The 20,737-nt window shown below is 54.7% G+C and overlaps 1 protein-coding gene across 1 annotated transcript; it reads right to left on the bottom strand.

Annotated features, from left to right (window-relative positions):
• Positions 1–1,055: 1,055 nt before the first annotated feature.
• LOC144279299 (soluble scavenger receptor cysteine-rich domain-containing protein SSC5D-like) lies at positions 1,056–19,995 on the bottom strand. Its single transcript, XM_077840779.1, has 9 exons — positions 19,971–19,995; positions 19,473–19,499; positions 18,143–18,457; positions 17,447–17,560; positions 7,415–7,741; positions 6,031–6,345; positions 2,650–2,850; positions 1,324–1,446; positions 1,056–1,153 (listed from the first exon to the last, which is right to left on the bottom strand). The coding sequence occupies exons 1-9, from the start codon at positions 19,993–19,995 to the stop codon at positions 1,056–1,058; spliced, it is 1,545 nt and encodes a 514-aa protein (XP_077696905.1).
• Between the last annotated feature and the right edge of the window lie 742 nt (positions 19,996–20,737).

The following is a 20,737-nucleotide window of genomic DNA, read 5'->3' as shown; positions in this document are numbered from 1 at the left end:
CATTCACCTCCTCTATCTCTCTATCCCCATCCACCCCCTCTATCTATCTATCTATCTGTCTGTCTATCTATCCCCTTTGTAGCCTATGTTAATTACAAATTAGGGTTTGGCCTAACTCTTTCCCCAAGCTCCTACTCCTATCCTGCCTCTTCCCGCCCCCACTCCACCCCTGCCCCGTCTCTTCCAGCCCAGTTCCCCCCCTTCCTCCCCACCCAGCGTTTCCTGTCCCGCTCCTCCCCCTTCCTCCCAGTGCCTCCTGCATACGTGGAACAGCTGAGTGCAGGAGGGAGGGGGAGGAGTTGATCCGTGGGGCCGCCAGCAGATGGGAGGCACTGTGGGGGAAGGGCGGGAGCTGGCTGTGGTGGGTGCTAAGCACCCACTAACATTTTTTCATGGGTTCTCCAGCTCTGGAGCACCCATGGAGCTGGTGCCTATGAAAGAAACAGTTTTGCTGAATAGCAGTTAACATCCAAAGGGCACCGCTCGGTTCACTTCACTCTGCTGTCCGTGGTACACCCATCCATCTTTGGTGCGAGTATAACCGCTGTGCTGCCTACGTGGCAATCATTGAAAAGGAAAATGATTAGTTAAGCGAAGCTTGGTTTTATCCCTCCAAGTGCTGCACTGTGGCCTTTCACTGACCACGGCTTGTCAGCGCTCCAGAGGCTCGACCCTGAAAGCTAAGCTGGGTTTCATCGCACCTTTATCCTTCACAACTTCATATTAATAGCAACTGGGAACATTTCAATGTAAAGGTTGCAGAAGGTTGCATCTGACACACTAACCCTCAGTCCCCATACACCCCATCTGTCCAGCCGTCCGTCCCCATGTGCACACCCCGATAAAACCACCGCTCCCCCACTCTGCCCTCTCCACCCCTCATCTCACAGCACTTTACAAGGGAGGTGGGTAGCCACTGCCTAGCCCCAGCCCATGGGGAAGGGGGCTGGGAGATAGGACAGGCAGAGGACTGGGGGGCAGAGGGGCAGAGCAAGGATGAGGGCCTAACCCAGCCTGGTTCTTTGCCCTGGGGCTGGTTGGTGGCCCCTGGGGGCTCAGGCCCAGCCCAAGAGGGCGTCACCCACAGCACTAGCTGGCCCCTGGCTCGTCGCTTTGACAGTGAGGCCAGCGCCGTTTGAGCTGCAGGCGTCCCCTACGGGGGGAGGGGGGCAGGGAGGGTCTCTCAGGCAGAAGTGCTGGGGAGATCTGGACAGACAGCAGTGGAAAAAACAGGTGCTCTGCTGGGCGGAGCGCTCGGAGCCAGGGCAGGATGGGTACAGCGAGGATGGCTGGGCAGCTCGAGCTGCAGGTTCCCAGACTGACCTGCGGGTCCAGCAGTGGGCAGCTCTGGCTCTCCTGAGGGCGGGGGGCCCCGCGTGGTCCCCTCTGGCTGGGCGGCCTCCCTGGGGCTGGTGACCTCCAGCAAAGACAACGGCTTCCACTTCCCTGGAATACAGAGCAGCTGGCTTAGCACCCCCCACCAGCCAGGACCCCCCTCACCCACCGCCAGCCAGGACCTCCTGCCAGCCGGACCCCCCTCATCCCCCGCCAGCCAGACCCCCTCACCCTCCACCAGCTAGGACCCCCTGCCACCGGACCCCCCTTACCCTCCACCAGCCAGACCCCCTCACCCCACGCCAGCCAGGACCCCACGCCAGCCAGGACCTCCCTCATACCTCACCAGCCGGACCTGCCCCAGGCACACGGGAAACAGGAGCCCAGCCAGCAGCAGAGGGACAGCCTGGCAGCGGGGAGTACAGGGCTGGTTGGACTGCAGGGGTAGAATGAGGAGCATATGGGGGGGCTGAGGGCTGGCTGGGCGGGTGGGGCGGGATGGGGAGCAGATGGGGAGCTGTGGGCTGGCTGGACTGGAGGGGGGACTGGAGGGGCTGATGGGGGGCTGAGGGCTGGCTGGGCGGGTGGGGCGGGATGGGGGGCAGATGTGGAGCTGAGGGCTGGCTGGGCAGGTGAAGTTTGGGGCAAATGAGGGGCTGGGGGCTGGCTGGGCGGGTGAGGGCAGGATGGGGCCGGACTAAGGGCTAGTGTGCCAAGGCAGGAGTTGCCAGTACTATGTTTCTGATGGGCAGGCGTGGCAGTGCCTTACTGGGCTAGGGAGGGCTGCCAGGGGCAGGGAGGGAAGCTGCTCTGGGGCAGAGCAGGTTGAGAGGACACCACGGTGGCACGGTTCCTTCAAGAGAGTCCTGGCTTGGCCACTCTGGACAACGTCCTGCTACCCTAAGGCCTGCCCCACGCCAGGTGTCACTGTCAATCCCGGCTGAGGTGCAGGAATCCCTGCAGGGCGGCCCAGGCTCTCCCAGGAGTCTCTCAGCTGGACGCCCTGGGCAGAGCTCGCCGGGTGGAGCAGAAGGGCTGGACCCCAGAGATTCAGTCTCGGAGGCGGTGAGGCTGGTGTGGCTGATCCTGGAGGAAGATTGGGACCCCTTGGAGGTCTAGCACACTGATGGGTTCCTTCAAGGGACTGTCTAATGCAGGATCCTGAGGATCAGGGACAGATGGGTTGGGAGCTAGCAGGGGGATGGCTTTGGGTTGGGATGGGGCAGGTTGGAGGCTGGACTAGGGAGTGGGTTGATGACTGGCTGGCCCGGAACAGGGGGCTGGCTGGGGAGCGTAGTCCCACTGCTCACTCACCTGGTAGCACTGCCTGTGGGGATACCTGGGCTGGTGCCTGTGTCTCCTCCCGTGCCGCTGAAGGGGGCCGGGGCCGGGGCCGGGGCCGGGGCTTCTGTGTCCGTGACTTCTGCGTCCGTGGCTTCTGCATTCGTGGCTTCTGCATTCGTGGCTGTGGGGCCATGGGCTTGGCAAAGCGCTGCCTCACATGGGCCAATTCGTCTGTGAAAGAGATGGAGGAGTGTGACAAAGCGGGACTGTTCTTAATGTTTCCTCTGAATATTGTGGGAGTGCCTCAGTTTCCCCTATGCAGTTCTTAAGTATCTAGATGGTGGGGTAAGGGTGTATGATCATTGCAGAGCCCTAGAGGGCAGGTGTGTGCAGGGGTCTGGACACAGAGAATGGCTGACACCCTGTTTCCTGGGTGCTGATGGCCTGGGCCCTATCCCCCTGCAAGGTGAGAGTTAAAGGGTTGGAGAACAAAGGAATCCGGTGACCTCCTGGCCCGGGAAAGGGACAAAGCCCAGAGGAGGAGGGGCTGGAGAGAGTTTCAGTTTGGGGCTGGCTGGGGCTGAGGAGTGAAGTACAGACGTGGTTGTCTGGCTCACTGCCCCCCAAAATGGACCCAGCTGAGGGGTCCTGTTCTCTGCACCTACATGCTCTGTGTTAGACCATGTTCCTGTCGTCAAATAAACCTTCTGTTTTACTGGCTGGCTAAGAGTCACGTCTGACTGCGAAGTTGGGGTGCAGGACCCTCTGGCTTCCCCAAGACCCTGCCTGGGTGGACTCGCTGTGGGAAGCTCACGGAGGAGCAGAGGATGCTGAATGCTCCGAGGTCAGACCCAGGAAGGTGGAAGCTGTGTGAGCTGTTTGCCCTGCAGACAGTCTGCTCACAGAAAGGAGACTTCCCCAGAGTCCTGACTGACTTCATGGGGAGCAATTCCAGAGCATCGCCCGGGGACTCCGTGACAAGGAGATCCTAGCAACCTGAGGGGGTTGGCACAAACACACTCCCAGAGATATACACACACTGTGCACGCTATACACAGACACACTGCATGGACGCTGCCCACACTGCAAATACACACTGCCCATGCACAATTCACACTGCACACACATGCATACACTGCACACACAGACAGCACTGCGCACATGCACATTGCACACACACACTGCTGCACACAGATTGTACACTGCAAGCACATGCATACACTGCACACACTGTATGCACACACACACTGTATGCACACACACACTGTATGCACACACAATGTACCCACACACTCCGCACTGCACATATGCACTGTATGCACACACACTGCATTGCACAAAAATGCACACTGCACACACACGCTGCATGCACATACACGTGCACACACAGAGCACACAGTAAGTTGTACAGAGGTTAAACGTGCCTAGAATAGCTTGGTAAGAGCTATATGCTCCCCTGTGCCTTTGATCAGGTGCTCTCCCTCTGTTCCCCTAGCGAGGGTACTGAAGAAGGTTGCGAGATGGCCCTGGCTCATCCCATCACTTGCCCACAATCCGTGGGCAAGCAGGATCTGACTGAACTCTGCCCTATCCTCTAGTGACACAAGATGCGAGGAACAGGCTGTATTTGCATAGACACCGCCTCCTTTGCCTAGGCACTCAGCAGACAGCTGCCTGGCCAAAGTGATCCATTTGGGCTGTTAAGGGTTAAGTAGTCTTGGATGCAGGGCACCTTATTGTTATCCTTATTGCAGGAGTAAAGGGCAGCAGACCTGTACTTAGCCTGCCCTGACTGAGAGGGTCTCCCTAATCTCCTCACTAAGCAGGCACAGAGATGCCAAACCCCAGGGAAAAGCAACAGGGGCCGGAATAGGGGTTTCTAGCTGGGGGTTAAAGCGTTTTAGCTACCGTTTGATGCTTCTCCAGGGTGTAAAGAGAGCCCTGAGTGGACACCATGGAGAGGCCTGGCTTCTGCTCAGCGCTCACTAGAGCAGGACCTGGGGATGAGCCTTGGCGCGGGTGTCGGGACAGTGGGGTGGTGAAAGCACGGCAGAGGCTGCAGCAGTTAGGCTCCTCGCTGTCCAGTGAAATCCCTGCGGACGGGGCGTCAGACCACGGCATTGCAGCAAGCAGCAGTGACAGAGGTGTTGCCCAACCCCCCTTCAGGAGCAGGAGCTGAACCCTGTGAATGCCCCCCGAATTCTGGGAGTTCGCCCACCTCAGACAACCAAGTGGGGTGCAGCGCAGGGGGAGAGAAGTGGCATACTAAAGGGACACTTGTCCATTGGACTTTCACACTGCCATGTGGGAAACTGAGGCAAAGGACACTGCCGGGCGGGTGTTTTACTTACTGATTGCTTATTTGGGAGTCACTGTTGTGGTGTCTTCTCAAATTAATGCTGGGTTCCTTTTGCCTTTTCTTAGAAGTTTTCTCTTCTATACTGTACGCAGACTCAAGAGTTTGTGAGGGGGAAGCATTGCCTCTTGGAGGCACGTGGGGAGGTGGTAACTTTTCCCAGGTGGTAACTTTTCCCAGGTTACACGCCTTTTAGACACATTGGCTAAGGAATTTCCATGAGCCCAGAAGTAAGAGATGCGATGGTTAAAGCAAATCTACATCCTGCTCAGTGACCAAGCAAGTCTGACAGCCACCTAGGAGCAGAGCTTCTCTCCCTCTGTCCAACTACAGAGACCCTCCAAGGTTCAACACACAGGGGGAGCCCCGGCTGCCAGGGGTAAGTCAAGCATTAGAGAGGAGTGTAAAAAAAACCCATCTAGGAAGAGCTCACTGTGCGCCCAGACAGCTGAACGGCCTCGCGAGCAAACTAGCTGAACTCCAGCGTACAGACACATATCTCACGCCCAACTAGCCACTGTTCCTTTGTGTGCCTTACGAACCCCATCGACAGCTCTCCTTGAGCAAACCCTTGGTTGTGTTCCTTCACACATTCTCAGGCCAGAGAACTGCACTGAATGGATTCCTGTTTGCACTGCAGCGAAGTGCCTCTTGCTCTCCATTCAGTAGAGGGACATCCAGGCTGGGCCCTGCATTCAGAGGCCCGATCCAGGGTTTTGTTTCTAGCTGGGCGTCCTGCTCTAGAAGTGCGATGAGGGGTCCAGCCCAGGGAGGGGAAGGGAAGAATGCCAGATCTTGGCTCCTACCCAGGGTATAACTTTGGAATATTAAAAGAAACTGCGTAACGGAGGGATCCCAATGAACCGTCAGGCTAATTCTGATTTACATGAGAATGAACCAAACCCTCTGGCTCAGCGCAGCATGGAGGAAATGTGCCACAAACCAGCGCCATCTGCTGATGGAAGCAGCAGAGAAACCGAGAGAGTTAAAATCTGGGTGCCGGCAGGTGAGAACCCAGTGCAAGAGACGAGAGATTCCGCCCGCACACACGTTACCTGTACACACCACACCAGCGTCCTCCGCATGCTGGCAGTCGTGCACGCCCCATGGTGCAGCCCGACACCGGCTCAGTGCCGACTCATTGCCCTGGCATCGCACGTTGTCCAGCCAGATGGGACCGCTGCCCTCACCAAAAAAGGCCCCCCTGGGAGCAGAGAGTGGGTTTCCGCAGCCGAGCTCCCGGCACACCACAGCCGCACCTGGCAGCGCCCACATGTCATCACACACTGTGCCCCAGCGGCCCTGGTGGAAAACCTCCAGCCGCCCAGAGCAGGAACCAGCGCCACCCACCAGCCGCAGCACAGCACCCCCTGGGGAGAGAGCAGAGATCAGCCCCCTTGGGAAGAGAGCAGGGATCTGAGGGGGCAGTTTGTCAGGGGGTAGATAGCTCTGGGGAGAAGACTGCTCTGGGAGGTAGTTGGTCCTAGAAGGCTAGGTAGCTTTGGGAGGTAGGTAGTTTGGGGGGTGGGGAGGTAGTTCTTGGGGGGCTAGTTCTGGGAGGGGAAGAGCTCTGAAAGATAGTTGTTCCCAGGGAGGTAAATAGCTCTAAGGTAGGTAGTTTTTTTTTGGGGGGGGAAGGTAGCTCTGGGGGGTAGTTGGTCGAGGGGGTCAGTAGCTCTGGGTAGGAGGTAGGTTGGTGAGGTAAGTAGTTCGGGGCGGAGGTAGCTTTGGGGGGAAAATAGCTCAGTGGGATAGTTGGTCCTGGGGGAGAAGTAGCTCTGGGAAGTAGGTAGTTCTGGGTGGGGAGGTAGCTCTGGGGGAGGGGTAGCTCTGTGGGGTAGTAGGTCAAGGGTAGGTAGTTCTGGGGGGTAGTAGGTCAGGGAGAGGTAGCTCTGGGGGAGGGGTAGCTCTGTGGGGTAGTAGGTCAGGGAGAGGTAGCTCTGGGGAGGTAGGTAGTTCTGGAGAGTAGTTTGTCAGGGGGTAGGTAGCTCTGGGGTAGGGGTAGCTCTGGGGGGTAGCTCTGGGGGAGGGGTAGCTCTGGGGTGTAGTAGGTCAGGGGGAGGTAGCTCTGGGGTAGAGGTAGTTTTGGTGAATAGTTTATTGGGGGGTAGGTAGCTCTGGGGAGTAGTTTGTCAGGGTGGTAGGTAGTTCTGGGGGGAGGTAACTCTGGGGAAGTAGATAGTTCTGGGTGGGGGGTAGCTCTGTAGGGGAGGTAGTTCCAGGGAATACTTCGTCGGGTTGTAGGGGAGGTAGCTCTGGGGGAGGCGTAGCAAGTCGCTGGGGAGGTAGCTCTGTGGGGGAGGCAGTTCTGGGGAATAGTTTGTCAGGGGAGAGGTAGCTCTGGGGGGGAAGGTAGTTCTGGGGGAGGTAACTCTGGGGGAGGGGTAGCTCTAGGGGGTAGTTGGTCCTAGGCGGGTAGGCAGCTCCTGCGGGGATAGCTCGGAGGGGTACCTGTGCAGATGACGCTGGCATCCTCATCGTGCTGGCAGTTGGTTCGCCCCCAGGGCTGTGCCCGGCACTGCTGCAGGGACATCTCCTTCCCACTGCAGCCCACATCATCCAGCCAGATGGGGCCGGTGCCAGTCCCAAAATGCGCCCCCCCGGGGGCAGCCTGCACTGCGCCACAGCCCAGCTCCCGGCACACCACGGCACCCTCCAGCAGCCCCCAGCCGTCATCACACACCGAGCCCCACTGGCTCCCGTGAAGCACCTCCAGACGCCCCGCGCAGCTGTGGGGGCCCCCCACGAGCCGCAGGGGGGCGCCGCCTGCAGGGCAGATAATAGGTCACCAGGGGATGGGGATCACAGAGGGGCCCATAGGCCAGACTAAGAGGCTGGGGGCTCTCTGTAGAGGAAGGGGCGCCACAGGCCAGGCTGGGGCATGGGGGGGTCTTTCCAAGGGAAGGGAGCCCCACTGCCCAGGCTGATGGGTGGGGGCAAGTCTCTGACAGGGTCATGGCTCTGGCATGCTTGGTGACATCAGAGCGGACAGAAGGGGAAGCTTGTAGATTCATAGATCCCAAGGCCAGAAGGGACCCCTTTCATCATCTAGTCTGACCTCCTGAATAGCACAGGCCAGAGAACATCCCCAGAATAATTCCTCGAGCATATTGTTTACAAAAACACCCAATCTTGAGTCAAAAATTGTCCATGATGGAAAATCCACAACAACCCATGGTAAATTGTTCCAACGCTTCATTACTCTCACTGTTAAAAATGTACATCTTAGTTCCAGTCTGAATTTGTCCAGCTTCAACTTCCAGCCACTGGATCGTGTTAGACCTTCCTCTCTAGACTGAAGAGCCCATTATTAAATATTTGTTCCCCACGTAGATATCTATAGTCTGTGATCATCCTCCCTTAACCTTCTCTTTGTGAAGCTAAATAGAACGAGCTCCTTGAGTCTGTCACTCTGAGGCAGGTTTCCTAACCCTTTAATCATTGTTGTGGCTCTTCTTTGACCCCACTCCAATTTATCACTATCCTTCTTGAATTGTGGGCACCAGAACTGGTTGATCACAGAAGTGGTTACATCAGTGCCAAGTATAGAGGTAAAAATGCCTTTCTACTTCTACCTGAGATTCCCCTCCATCCCAGCATCTCATTAGCCCTTTTGGTCACAGCTTCACACTGGAAGCTCATGTTCAGCCAATTATCCACCACGATCCCCAAATCTTTTTCAGAGTCACTGCTTCCCAGGAGAGAGTTCACCATGTAAGCATGGCCTGCATTTTTTGTTCCTAGATGAATACATTTACATTCAGCCATATTAAAACACATATTGTTGCTTGCACCCACTTTATCAACTGATCCAGATCGCTCTGTGTCCATGACCTGTCCCCTTCATTATTTACCACTCCCCCAATATATGTGTCATTTGCAAACTTTATCAGTGACAATTTTATGTTTTCTTCCAAGTCATTGATAAAAATGTTAAGGAGCATAGGGTCAAGACCTGACCCTAGTGGGATCCTGCTAGAAACACTGCTGCTCGTTGATGATTCCCTTTTTACAGTTACATTTTGAGACCTATCAGCTAGCCAGTTTTTAATCCATTTAATGTGTGCCGTGTTAATTTTATATTGTTTTGTTTCATTCTAGTTGGTCATAGAATCATAGATTAGGATTGGAAGAGACCTCAGGAGGTCATCTAGTCCAACCCCCTGCTCAAAGCAGGACCAAGTCCAACTAAATAATCCCAGGCAGGGCTTTGTCAAGACAGGCCTTAAAAACCTGTAAGGATGGAGATTCCACCACCTCCCTAGGTAACCCATTCCAGTGCTTCACCACCCTCCTAGTGCAATAGTGTTTGCTAATATCCAACCTAGACTTCCCCCATTGCAACTTGAGACCATTGCTCCTTGTTCTGTCATCTGCCACCACTGAGAAAAGCTGCGCTCCATCCTCTTTGGAAACCCCTTTCAGGTAGTTGAAGGCTGCTATGAAATCCCCCCTCACTCTTCTCTTCTGCAGACTAAACAAGCCCAGTTCCCTCAGCCTCTCCTCATAAGTCATGTGCCCCAGCCCCCTAATAATTTTCGCTGCCTTCCACTGGACTCTCTCCAATTTGTCCACATCCTTTCTGTAGTGGGGGGCCCAAAACTGGATGCAGTACTCCAGATGTGGCCTCATCAGTGCCGAATAGAGGGGAATAATCACTTCCCTCGATCTGCTGGCAATGCTCCTACTAATACAGCCCAATATGCCTTTATCCTTCTTGGCAACAAGGGCACACTGTTGACTCATATCCAGCTTCTAATCCACTGTAATCCCCAGGTCCTTTTCTGCAGAAGTGCTGCTTAGCCAGTCGGCCCTCAGCCTGTAGCGGTGCATGGGATTCTTCTGTCTAAGTGCAGGACTTTGCACTTGTCCTTGTTGAACCTCATCAGATTTCTTTTGGCCCAGTCCTCCAATTTGTCTAGGTCACTCTGGACCCTATCCCTACCCTCCAGCATATCTACCTCTCCCCACAGCTTAGTGTCATCTGCGAACTTGCTGAGGGTGCAATCCATCCCACCCTCCAGATCATTAATAAAGATGTTGAACAAAACTGGCCTCAGGACCGACCCCTGGGGCACTCTGCTTAATACCGGCTGCCAACTAGACATCGAGCCATTGATCGCTACCCATTGAGCCCGAAAATCTAGCCAGCGTTCTATCCACCTTATAGTCCATTCATCCAGTCCATACTTTTGTAACTTGCTGGCAAGATAATGTGGGAGACCGTATCAAAAGCTTCGCTAAAGTCCAGATATATCATGTCCACTGCTTTCTCCATATCCACAGAGCCAGTTAACTCATTATAGAAGGCAATCAGGTTGGTCAGACATGACTTGCCCTTTGTGAATCCATGTTGACTGTTCCTGATCACCTTTCTCTCCTCCAAGTACTTCAAAATGGTTTCCTTGAGGACCTGCTCCATGATTTTTCCAGGGACTAAGGTGAGACTGACCGGTCTGTAGTTCCCCGGGTTCTCCTCCTTCCCTTTTTTAAAGATGGGCACTACATTTGCCTTTTTCCAATTGTACGGCACCTCCCCTGATCACCATGAGTTTTCAAAGATAATGGCCAATGGCTCTGCAATCACATCAGCCAAGTCCCTCAGCACCCTTGGATACATTAGATCTGGACCCATGGGCTTGTGCATGTCCAGCTTTTCTAAATAGTCCTTAACCTGTTCTTTCACCACTCACAGCTGCTCACCTCCTCCCCATACCATGCTGCCCAGGACAGCAGTCTGGGAGCTGACCTTGTCTGTGAACATGGAGGCAAAAATAGCATTGAGTACTTCAGCTTTTTCCACACCCTCTGTCACTAGGTTGCCTCCCCCATTCATTAAGGATCCGACACTTTCCCTGACCTTTTTCTTGTTTCTAACATACAGGTAGAAACCCTTCTTGTTACCCTTCACATCCCTTGCTAGCTGCAACTCCAGTTGTGCTTTGGCCTTCCTGATTACACCCCTGCATGCTCGAGCAACATTTTTATACTCCTCCCTAGTCATCTGTCCAAGTTTCCACTTCTTGTAAGCTTCCTTTTTGTGTTTAAGCTCACCAAAGAGTTCACTGTTAAGCCAAGCTGGTCGCCTGCCATATTTGCTATTCTTTCTGCACATCAGGATGGTTTGTTCCTGCGCCCTAAATAAGGCTTCTTTAAAATACAGCCAGCTTTCCTGGGCTCCTTTCCTCATCATATTAGCCTCCCAGGGGATCCTGCCCATCAGTTCCCTGAGGGAGTCAAAGTCTGCTTTTCTGAAGTCCAGGGTCCGTATTTTATTACTGTCCTTTCTTCCTTTTGTGAGGATCCTAAACTTCACTATCTCATGGTCACCGCTGCCCAGGTTGCCACCCACTTCTACTTCCCCTACCAATTCTTCCCTGTTTGTGAGCAGCAGGTCAAGAGGAGCACGGCCCCTAGTTGGTTCCTCCAGCACTTGCACCAGGAAGTTGTCCCCAACACTCTCCAAAAACTTCCTGGATTGTCTGTGCACCGCTGTATTGCTCTCCCAGCAGATGTCAGGGTGATTGAAGTCCCCCATGAGAACCAGGGCCTGTGTTCTGGAAACTTCAATTAATTGTCCAAAGAAAGCCTCGTCCACCTCATCCTCCTGGTCCGGTGGTCTATAGCACACACCCACCACGACATCATCCTTGTTGCTCTTGGTTTTAAACTTAACCCAAAGACTCTCAACAGGCTTTTCTCCAGTTTCATGCTGGAGCTCTGAGCAATCATACTGCTCTCTTATATATAGTGCAATGTTTCCACCTTTTCTCCCTGCCTGTCCTTCCTGAACAGTTTATACCCATCCATGACAGTGCTCCAGTCACGTGAGCTACCCCACCAAGTCTCTATTATTCCAATGACATCATAGTTCTTTGACTGTGCCAGGACTTCCAATTCTTTCTGCTTGTTTCCCAGGCTTCTTGCGTTCGTGTACAGGCACCTAAGATAACTAGCCGCTTGCCCTATTTTCTCAGTATGAATCAGGAGGCTGCCCCTGTTGCACCCTCCTCCTTGTGTTTTCTCCCGATATCCCACTTCCCCACTTACCTCAGGGCTTAGGTCACCGTCCCCTGGCGAACCTAGTTGAAAGTCTGCAGTGACCCACTCAAGGTCATTCTTGGCAGTATCATTGGTGCCCACGTGGGGAAGTAGGAAGGGGTAGCGGTCCGAGGGCTGAGTCTCGGCAGACACTCCATCACATCCTGAATTCTAGCTCCTGGCAAGCAGCACACTTCTCGAGTCTCTCAGTCTGGTTGGCAGATGGATGACTCTGCCCACCTGAGGAGGGAGTCCCCGATCACCACCACCCGTCTCCTCCTCTTGGGAGTGGTGGTCATGCAGTGCTAAGTCAAATGCCTCAGAGAAGTCTAAGTATATTACATTAACACTATTACCTTTATCAACCAAACTTGTCATCCCATCAAAAAAGATATCAAGTTAATTTGACAGGATCTATTTTACATAAACCCATGTTGATCTGCAATATTTACATTACTCTACTTTAATACCTTATTAGTCAAGTCCCATGTCATCTGCTCCATTATCTTGCCTAGGATTGATGTCAGGCTGACAAGCCTATAATTACCTGGGTGATCCTGTTTACCCTTTTTAAATATTAGCACAATGTTAGCTTTCTTCTAGTCCTCTGGAACTACTGCAATGCTCCAAGACTGAATGAAAATCAACAGTAATGGTCCAGTGAGTCCCTCAGGCAGCTCTTTTAAAACTCTTTGATGGAAGTCATCTGGACCTGCTGATTTAAAAACATTTCTAACTTTAGTAGCTTCTATTTCATATCCTCCAGATATTAGTGGAGTAAGAAGAGTGTTATCATCGTTCTATGATGAGACTGCATCATCTGTTTTCTTCCCATATACAGAACAGAAATAATTATTGAACACATCTGCCTTTTCTGCATTATTATTGATAATTCTACCATTTTCATCTAGTAACGCATCAATACCATGGTCAGGATTCTTTTCGTTACTACTTCACTTAAAAGTCTTCCCTAATCAATTTTATACAATTTCTAGCTTCTGATTTATATTCATTACTGCCAACTTCCTTTTTTCTTCCATTTGTTATATATATTTGTTTTTATTTTTATCACTGCTTTCGCTCCTCCTTTCAGTCAGATCAGTTTTTTTAACCAGCAAGGCCTTCTTCCTCAGTTGTGGAATTGTGGCTTTTGGAGCATCTAATTCTCAAACTATTCCCAATTCTCATACACATTTTTCTGATTAAATTCTTCCTCCCAGATGATTTGGCTCATAATTATTTTCAGCTTTGTGAAATTGTCCCTTCTAAAGCATCAAGTATACAGATTGCTGGACTGGAGTTTCTCCTTTTTGAACATTATAAATATGATCAGGTCATGCTCACTTGTGACAAAGTGGGAATTTTTGGTAACATTTTTATGAATCCTATGTGCACCTCAGTTTCCCTCTGTAGTTTGCATTGCTACGCAGTGGGATAGCACTACTGCTGGAATAGTGCAGAACACACAGGAGTGTGTGTCATCTCATTGTCTGGGTGGAACAAATGGTTCATTACGGAACTGGTTGAAACAGACCTAGAGCAACAAGGGTCCAGAGGAACAATGGAAGCTCCAAGGAGTGACCAATGGATACTCCACCATGGGTCGCGCTAGCACAGGGGAGGGAAAACTATGGCCCGCGGGCCAGATCCGGCCCGTCAGGATTGCCAGCCCCATGGCGCAGCAGGGCTAAGGCAGGCTCCCTGCCTGCCCTGGCCTCGCGCCGCTCCCAGAAGCAGCTGGCACCACATCCCTGCAGCCCCTGGGGGTGAGGGGGCAGAGGGTTCAGTGCGCTGCCCTCGCCTGCAGGCATTGCCCTCCACAGCTCCCATTGGCTGGGAATGGGGAACCATGGCCAATGGGAGCTCCGGGGGTGGTACACGAAGGCAAGGGCAGCACACGGCGGAGCCGCCTGCCCCACCCCACCCACCCCCAGGAGCCACTGCCAGACATGCTGGCCACTTCTGGGAGTGGTGCAGGGCCAGGGCAGGCAGGGAGCCTGCCTTAGCCCCACTGTGCGCCGCTGCCACCCCAGCATTGCTCGAGGTAAGCGACATTGGGCCGGAGCCTACACCCTGAACCCCTCCTGCACCCCACACCCCAACCCCCTGCCCTGAGGCCCCCTTACCCCTTGCCTTGAGCCCCCTGCTATTCCCCTCCTGCTCCCCAGCCCCCTGCCCTGAGTCCCCTCCTTCAACCCGCATCCCTCCTGCACCTCAACCCCTTGCCCTGAGACCCCTCCTGCACTCCACACCCCCTCCTGCACCCCACACTCCCTCCCGCATCCCAACCCCCACCCCAGCCCTACATTCATGGCCCTGCATACAATTTCCCCACCCAGATGTGGCCCTTGGACCAAAAAGTTTGCCCACCCCTGCTCTAGCAGGTGCAGCTGTGAATTCAACATGGCCCTGCCTGGAGACAGAGGACTGGGAGGTGACCAGCAGAGGATAATTGTAGGCTCTGGCAGAAGCTTGGGGGTTCTCACCTGGCAACTGACTAAGGAACAGAATCTGAAGATGGGGTTTGCTCCCGTTCGACTGGGTTCGGGGCTGACCAGAATGAGCTCTGCTTGACCCTTCCTCTCTCTGCGCTGCCCTAAGGACTCCCTGTGCTGCATGCCACGGGCGAACAAACCCGACTGCTTTGAAAACGCCGCCAGGTATCACTGTAAATACTGGCTGAGGTGCATGAATCCCTTCACACAGACAAGGCTCTCCCCGGAGTATGGCTCAGTTTCACATGCTGGGCAGAGCTCGTGGGGCAAAGCAGGAGGCAAGAGCCCAGAAAGCTCAGTCTCGGGGGCAGTGAGGCCCCATGGCCTGGCAGAAGAGTGAGACCCCTTGTGGGGTCTGGCACACTGAGAGGTTCCTCCAAGAGCCTGTTTAAACACTGGGGTGTAGTACCAATCCTGGGGCTCCGTGACCCTTGAACCTAAGCTGCCATTCATTGTTAGTTCTCTGATCAGTTCCTGTTTTGCAAAAATTCACGGGCCCGTGACCTGTCCATGGCTTTTACTAAAGATACCCGCCCTGACTAACACTTGGGCAGGGAAGCTGCTTGGAGCGGACGGGCGGAGGAAGTCCGGGGGCACCGTGGGTGCTGGGGGAGGTGGCCCGGGACCCCTGCTGGTTCTGGGGTGGGGGTGATCGGTGGGGCTGGCAGAGGCTTCCTACCTGGCTCCACAACCCTTCAGCTCCTAAGCAGCAGAGGCAGGCCAGGGCAGGGGCTCCACTGCTCCCACCACAAGTGCTGGCTGCCACAGCTCCCACTAACTGGGAGCTGCAGGGGGCCCAAGCCAGTGGAAGCCAGGGCGCCCCCCACCCCAAGGTAAGCACCCCCTCCCACACGCCCAAACTGCTGCTGCTGGCCCAGGGGCTGCCAGGCTCGGGCAGCCCCTCAGCCCGCACCAGCAAATTCAGAAGTCACGGAATCCATGACAGACTCACAGCCTTAGCCATGAGATAAGAAGCAGAAAGTCACATCCTCACATTCCCTCTAAATTATATCAAAGCAAAGCAATATCGGGCTGTTAAAGAGGTGCTCCTGTCCTAATGGTACCCACAATCACCAGATAAAGAAATGTTTAAAGAAAACTTTGTTTGATAGCATTCTGTCTGGCAAGGAACCACTTGCCACTGGGTGTGAAATCTACTTCTTTATTGTTTTGCCTTTTTGGTCCCCACTTCTCTCATGTTCATCTGTATGGTCTCTGTCTGGTTCTTTGATTGCTTCTGTCTGTTGCATAACCCATTTTGCAAGATTTAAATCAATTAAGGTGGTGGGGAATGATTGGTTAAAGAATTGTTTTGTAATGGGCTAGGATTGTGAAAAATACTGTTTTGTAGTACTTTAGTTTAAAACAATTGATTAAGGTATAGCTAAGCAGGACTCAAGTTTAACTATATAAATTGGGGTCCCAACTCCAAAAGGAAGTTCTTTAGAACCTAACTCCAGGACAAAGCTCAAGATCAGAGTTGCCAAACCTCAACACCCTGCCAACCACACCGTCCTGGAAGCTAGAGCCCTGGATGACCTGATCCTGACTGGACATCAGGAAAATTTCGTCTGCCTTATTGGGAGTGGTCAGCATTGTATGCTTAGCCTATGTATTCTGTGTTGGTAAGTGTTAATAAATAGAAAAGGAGTACTTGTGGCACCTTAGAGACTAACCAATTTATTTGAGCATGAGCTTCCGTGAGCTACAGCTCACTTCATCGGATGCATGGATCTGATGAAGTGAGCTGTAGCTCACGAAAGCTCATGCTCAAATAAATTGGTTAGTCTCTAAGGTGCCACAAGTACTCCTTTTCTTTTTGCGAATACAGACTAACACGGCTGTTACTCTGAAACCTGTTAATAAATAGAAGTTAAGGATATTACTGTATAAGGCTCTTTCACTGGTAAACAGGCCCCGCAAACCCGCTGATTACTTCCTGAGCCCTAAGAATGGGGGTGGGGGCCCTGAGCCCTAAGAACTGGGTACGGGTAGGTGCCTTTTGCCCATTGCCCTAGGAACTAAATCAACCGGGTTATGTCTTGAGCCCATGGTAGGGTAAAGGTGGGGTGTCCTAGAGCGTGCGGGTAACAGTTTATAGACAAGCTCAAGTGTAAAATTCCCCTGTGTTGGCTGCAGCACTCTCTGGGTTAGGAAACTGTCACCTACTATATTCTCAAAAAGAAAAGGAGTATTTGTGGCACCTTAGAGATGAACAAATTTATTTGAGCATAAGCTTTCGTGAGCTACAGCTCACTTCATCGGAATGTATCCGATGAAGTGAGCTGTAGCTCACGAAAGCTTATGCTCAAATAAATTTGTTCGTCTCTAAGGTGCCACAAATACTCCTTTCCTTTTTACAAATACAGACTAACACGACTGCTACTCTGAAACCTACAATATTCTGAAATTCCTACGACAGTTTGATCCTGGCAGTGTGAGATCTCCAGGGTAGGTCACTCCAATTGGAGGGTTTTCTCAAAGCTCTGCTCTAGGAATTACTTGGGGGATGTTCTCGGGCCTGTGTTATGCAGGAGGTCAGACTAGACATTACCACAATGGCCCCTTCTGCCTTGGAATTGAAAAGAATTGAAGTCCCCCAGGATACAGCTGTTCTTCCACACATGGTAGAGAAGTGACTCAGAAAGAAGCAATGCCACTTTTAAGGTCGGGTGCCCTCCCTCCCCGTTTGCCCACTTGAGGCTTCCTACCTAGGCTCTAATCCTTGATTTTAACATTCCAGTTCTGCGGCTTATCCCATCAGGGGTCAGTAATAGCAGCTAGCTCCAATCAATGCTCATAAATGAGCAATTCCACTTCCCCTGGGATGAAGCCCCAGGATGCTGGGGAGATAGAATGGAGGGAGGCATGTGCCAAGGAGTGGGAGGGTCATTGGGGGTCTGCTAGGGGGGGAATTGGTTTGTCTCATACTCACTGTGCTCTGGCGTGGTGGAAGCTGGCCTGGCAGTGCTCTGTGCTGGGGGGCTGTGGTCCCCAAGGGCCGGCTGCACCGAGGGCTCAGTGGTGATGATGGGCAGGAAGCGGTGAGCTGTGGGCACAGCAGGGTCAGACAGGGACACATAGACACGGCCACAGGGAGAGTGTGGCCTTTGGGCCCTGGAAGGATCGGTGCCAGCCACAATGGGCACTGAAATGGAACAGGCCATATCACCTGCGCCATACCCAGAGCCCCAGCCACACCATGCTGTAGTGGGACACAGGGCCTTCTAGGGGCATTCGCTCCGCTCCGGCCCAAGGCGGGGACTGGCTGGCTCAAGGGGCGGGGAATAGCACATGGGGCCTTCTAGGGGCATCCGCTCAGCTCTGGCCCCAGGCGGGGACCAGCTGGCTCAGGGGGTGGGGAATGGGACACGGGGCCTGTCCCCTCTATGGGGCGCCGGCTTCCATCCGGCCCCAGGCAGGCACTGGCTGGCTGAGGGGGCGGGGAACGGGACATGGGGACCTCTAGGGGGGTCCGCTCCATTCTGGCCCCAGGCGGGAACCAGCTGGCTCAGGGGGTGGGGAATGGCTCATGGGACCTGATCCCAATAGTTGTCCCAGAGCTGGGTGCGGCCTGGCACAGCTGTGTGGTTTTCCCAGCTGCCACCTCACATGCTCCGGCTGGCCCCACCTGAGCACACAGCGCTGGCGTCCTCCTCGTGGCTGCAGACATGCTGGCGCCAGCCCCGGTGACGGCAGTGGCGCAGATGTTGCTCTGAGCCCTGGCACCGCACCTCATTGAGCCAGATGGGGCCCGTGCCCTCCCCAAACCAGGCGCCCACCGGGGCGGAGAGCGCGGTGCCGCAGCCCAGCTGCCTGCACACCACGGCTGCGTCGGCCAGGTCCCACTCGTCGTCACACACCGAGCCCCAGCGGCCCTTGTAGTTGATCTCCACACGCCCCACGCACTCACTGGGGCCCCCAGCCAGACGCACCAGGAATGGGCCTGCAGGGATGGCACAGCCTGTCAGACCCACAGCCCCTCTCTCATGGCCCCTCTGACCCATAGGGCCCTCCCCTCTCCACACAGCCCCGCGGGGCCTTATCCCCACCCCCAGGGCCCCATTGCACCACTCCTTCCTCCCAGGACCCCATCCCCCCACAGTCCTATCTGCTCCACGGGACTGCTCTCCTCTAGCCCCACCCCAATAGGCCCCTTCCCTCGAGGGCCCCTCCACCCTGAGGGCCCCTCCCCACAGGAAACTCCTACCCCATATAGTCCTTCCCTCCCAGGCTCCCACCCCATAATGGGGCTGTTCCTCCCTGTGCCCATCACCCCTTGGGCCACTCCGCCCCACTGAGCCCACCCCCATGATCCTTCACTCACCTGTGAACCTTCAACCCCTTTGAGCCTCCACCCCACTGCAACACTTCACACCCCCTGCAACCTTTCACCCCACTGCAACCCTTTCACTGCACTGCGATCCTTCATACCCCTGCCTCACATGGGCTGGAGTTGTGGTTGCCCAGTCCCATCCCCATCACATCAGAAACCCTAGAGCCAGCAAGAGCTGGAGGCAGAGAGGGGACCCCCACAGACAGTGCCAGGGTGAGACAGGCAGGGGTGAACACACACACGGCTAGGGATACACTGGCCAGGCCTACGCGCAGAGTTTGCTGGCATGGCTGTTGGGCAGGGTGTGAAGAGGTGTCACCCCTGCCCAACATGGCTCTGTCAGCAGAGCCCTGAGTGGTACCTGCAGGACAGAGCTTGCATCATCAAGGTGGCTCAGCTGGGCTGGGCCAAGCACTGCTCCATGAGCTGCGTCCACACCAGGCTCACGCAGGTCCTAGGTAGTCCTGTGCCCCGCCTCCCCCCGACACACACAGGGATAGGGACACCCATACATAGGGGCACACACAGGGACAACAGATACACGCATACACACACACAGAGCCAACAGGGACACATACACAGGGACACACACAGGTGCGCACACACACCCACAATACGCAGTTACCTGTGCAGTGAAATTCCAGGAACCCAACTGAAAAACAAGAGCGCAACGGGTGAGCAGGGCCCAGCAGATGGCTAATCTCCTGCCCAGTGGGTCAGGACTGTCCTGTGGGGGGGCCTGGCTGGGTGTGGGGGAGCAGCCAGTCTGAGCCCCCAACCCGGGAATGACCAGCGTGAGCAGCACTTAGATATACACTGCAAATGCCTGTGAAAGGAGCGAGCCCTGGAGTGCAGGCACCTTGATCTCCCTGCCTGCGGTTTTGAAACTGAGTATCCCCTGCCCAGAGCTCAGCACCCACTGCCCAGTGCCCCCTGCTTGCCGCCCCCTGCCCAGCATTCAGCACCAGCTTCCCAATGCTCAGTGGCCTCTGCCCAGCACTGTGTCCCCTGCAGCCCTCAGCATCCGGGAGTTCTGACAGTGCCTGAGGTGGGACCCTGGGGCTAGGAAGGGGCTGGGCTTCCCCAGTGCCTGAGCCTCGCCCCCAAAGCGGCTGGTACTCACCAAGGAGGAGCAGGGGCAGCCGCATGGTGGCTGGTGGGGAGCAAGCCCTGGGGCCAGGTCTGCACAGTGTCAGGAAGGGGTGTTTCATGGAGCAGGACTGGCCAGGCCAGGGGATGACTCAGCCTGGCCACAATTTCTAAGGAGGGAGCCTTGCAACGCCCACAGCTCAGGGTGGTGACCTCGGAGCCTGGGAAGCCAGGGGTGGCAGGGAACCCTGTGTACAGGAGTAGGCAAGCATGACACCAGGGATGCTGGATTGGGCGAGCCCTGCCAGCCACATGTCCCAGGACAGAGAGCAGCATCCTCCAGCCAGGCCACTGGCAGGCAATGGGTTAATGAGCTGCAACAGAAACAGCTGCAACAGCTGGGCTCATGCCTGTGTGTGCAGCACAAACCAACACCCAGGGCCACACACACACCCAGCCATCCCTACATGCCCGCCCATGCGTGTGCAACTATTCATGCAAAGGGATGCACACGCACAGACACACACAGGTGCTGACATACATGTGCACACACACTGACACATGCATTGTCAATTCGTACACATGCCAACACACACACACAGTCAGTCATTCACACATATACACACACCGACATACTTGTGTGCACACACTGACACGTCCTCCTGTGATTCCAGCTGCCAGGCTGGCCTCACGCCCTGTGTGCTGTGCCATGTCCGGACCAAAGGGTGTGAGGGGACAGGGGGAGGGGTCCTGTCCTGCCACGGGGGCCCTGGCCTGGCTGGCTCTCATCTCCCCCCACAG

The sequence above is a fragment of the Eretmochelys imbricata genome, chromosome 23, assembly GCF_965152235.1.
Source record: "Eretmochelys imbricata isolate rEreImb1 chromosome 23, rEreImb1.hap1, whole genome shotgun sequence".
In the NCBI taxonomy this organism is placed as follows: Eukaryota; Metazoa; Chordata; order Testudines; family Cheloniidae; genus Eretmochelys; species Eretmochelys imbricata.
This window is presented reverse-complemented; position numbering and strand designations above follow the sequence as displayed.

Bases quoted from the DNA above. Each gene is read 5' to 3' on its own strand.
- LOC144279299 (XM_077840779.1), bottom strand. From the start codon at position 19,995: ATGCGGCTGCCCCTGCTCCTCCTTG. The intron at 19,500-19,970 runs GTGAGTACCAGC...CTTGTTTTTCAG, and splicing joins GCTGCCCCTGCTCCTCCTTG to TTGGGTTCCTGGAATTTCAC. The intron at 7,742-17,446 runs GTGAGTATGAGA...TCTGCCCTGCAG, and splicing joins TTCCACCACGCCAGAGCACA to GCGGCGCCCCCCTGCGGCTC.